Below are 2523 nucleotides of genomic sequence, written 5' to 3'. Positions count from 1 at the left end.
AAAATGTCCTTACTTGATTCACTTAAAACGAACTGTTCTTGCTTCTGATTTTTGTTTTTGTTTTTGATTGTATTTAGATCACTTTTTACTTTTATTTTCTCATTATTTACTTTCAGTTTTTAGATGACATGTGTTGCTGATGTAGTACGGTCTGGGATGGTGTGAGAGCCCTTATGTGTATGTCTCATGTGTATGTTTTGTTGTTAGTGAATGTTTTGTGATTTTTTTTGTTTTTTGTCATTGTTTTTATGTTGTGCCTGAGGACCCCCTGGAAGACGAAATGATACATCTCAAGGGATTTATCCTCCAATAAATTTTCAAAAAAAAAAAAAAAAAAGTAAACTAGGAATACTTTTATTCAGGTTCCATGTAGGAACAGGTGGGTGGAACAGATTATGAATCTCTATTCGGAATGAGTTCATTCTGAATGAATACATGATGTCCATGTAACCGCAGCCATTGTAGATCAGCGCAAGTGAGTCCCTCACGCGATTAAACATTTATAAAGTAAATAGCCAACTCTCACGTGTAATGAAGAGAATCAGAAGTTTGTTTACAGTTTAACCTCACGACCAAAGGCTAATAAAACTTGGAATGGATATTATATTGTTACGTCCCCTCCATAAGCAGGGCCTCCATAAGATGAATCTAGCCTGGGAAGCATTCCTTTTCGGGTATATGATCCGGTCGGGAGCGGAAGTAAAAAAAAAAAAGTGGCCGGATGGGTAGAACCGGAAAGACGTCTCACCCCAAAATAGGTCCGTCCTAATAAAATCCTTGATGCGGCATAGTTTAGCTTATTTTTTAAATGTAAATGTGCGTGCACTATCCGGAGACTATTTAGCGTCTGTATTATCCCACAGGGAAATTCTATTCCATTGGGGAACCAAAACAAAGCGGCACCGCAAAACCGGATGAGCAGAATCCGGAAAGAGGATTCTTTTTTCTTTCTTTTTTTCAGTAGGCGTGGCCTAGACCGGATCATAGGGGTCTTTAGTAACGCAGACCAGGCTTTCCTCCGAGGTGGAAAGACTGGTAATGCGAGGTTACGATGAGTCTGAGGGCGGAACACACACAGCAGAAACCGGTTTATTGATTACATGGTAGGGTATAAGTGAGATGTCACAAGCATCCAGCCAAGCACAAGCTTTGACTAGAGATCCAGGATGGTCATGGCTCGAACTAGCTGCTTCCGGCCACCAGGCAAAAGAGGGGCCTGTTGTCTAATAGCCACGGGAATGTTGGCCGCCACGCTTATCCTAATCCGCCTGTCTTCGAATTGGAAAAATGAACACCCGCCTCCGGCTCCGACAGTCCCGTTGGCCCGGCCGTGTCCGAGAGGAGCGATTGTACCGGAATTCGCTCGGACAAATCTTCGCTACGACAAACCCAGCGCCCTGACTGGACGCACCGACGTTGTCTCAGTGACGCCCTGGTTAGCTCCCATAGTATGGCAATCCACATTCGAACCCACGCTGCTGGACGCCATCTACAAACCCTGCAGCATCACCGTAGCAGTCACCGTTTTTGCCGTTGGTGAATACATCCAATTCCTCAAGGATTTCCTGGAAACCGCAGAGAGGCACTTCTTTGTGGGATTTAAAGTCCATTATTACGTCTTTACGGATAGGCCAGAGCAAGTCCCCTCCGTTGAGATGGCTGCAGGACGGGAGTTGTTTGTCAGGCCGGCGCCAAACTCAAAACGCTGGCAGGAGATAACAGCCAGCAGGTTAAAAATCATTGCCAATTTTATCGAAACGGATCTGCGCGATGGCGCCGACTACATCTTCAATTTTGACGTTGATTCGAAGTTCCATGACCGCTGGGGAACTGAAGCTCTAGGTAAGCTGGTCGCCGTGTTGCACTTTAATCACTTCGCCCAAGAGCGCAGCCAGTTCATCTACGAACGCAGTCCGGAGTCTAAAGCGTTCATGTCCGCCGACGAGGGCGACTTCTACTACGGCGGGGGTGTGTTCGGAGGGGAGCCGGCCTCCGTCCATCACATGCTGTCGACGTGCAGCAACAACATCGAGCTGGACGCCCAGCGGGGCATCGAGGCAGCGTGGCAGGATGAGAGTCATCTGAACGCCTACCTTTGGCTCCACAAACCCACCAAGATTCTGTCTCCTGAGTATCAGTGGCATGACATCTACCCCAAAAGGCCACCGATCAAAATAATCAGATTCTCTGCAATCATTAAGGACTACCGTAAGGTACGGCCAGGATGGAACGGCGGCGCGTTAATGTAGTCCCATGACGTTAGCTCATAGCGCGCCACCGAGTTCCGCGCTATGAGCTTGTATATCTGCTATTTGTTGAATAGCCAAAGAAATCTTAAATGACACAGATGCGTTCCCTGTCTTAATGGGTTAACAAATAAAGACAAGTCTTAACAAAATGTTTTGACCAAATAATAACATTGGATTTGCTTCAAGGCGTTGTCCTCTTCTTCTTGTAACCCCCTCCACCACTTCTACCAGGCGCCTGCTTGAAGTGATCAGAGATGGCAGCGCTGCAGACCAG

At 46.6% G+C, this 2523-nt stretch overlaps 1 protein-coding gene across 1 annotated transcript; it reads left to right on the top strand.

Moving 5' to 3' along the window:
- Positions 1-1166: 1166 nt before the first annotated feature.
- LOC311061798 (globoside alpha-1,3-N-acetylgalactosaminyltransferase 1-like) lies at positions 1167-2249 on the top strand (the record flags this gene model as incomplete). Its single annotated transcript, XM_084080495.1, has 1 exon — positions 1167-2249. One exon carries the CDS (start codon positions 1167-1169, stop codon positions 2247-2249), a length of 1083 nt encoding a protein of 360 aa, XP_083936621.1.
- Positions 2250-2523: the final 274 nt, after the last annotated feature.

This window comes from Gymnoscopelus microlampas (genome assembly GCF_963454915.1).
Source record: "Gymnoscopelus microlampas genome assembly, chromosome: 15".
Classification (NCBI taxonomy): domain Eukaryota; kingdom Metazoa; phylum Chordata; class Actinopteri; order Myctophiformes; family Myctophidae; genus Gymnoscopelus; species Gymnoscopelus microlampas.
Note: the sequence above shows the minus strand (reverse complement) of the source record. Positions and strands in the feature narration are given on the sequence as shown.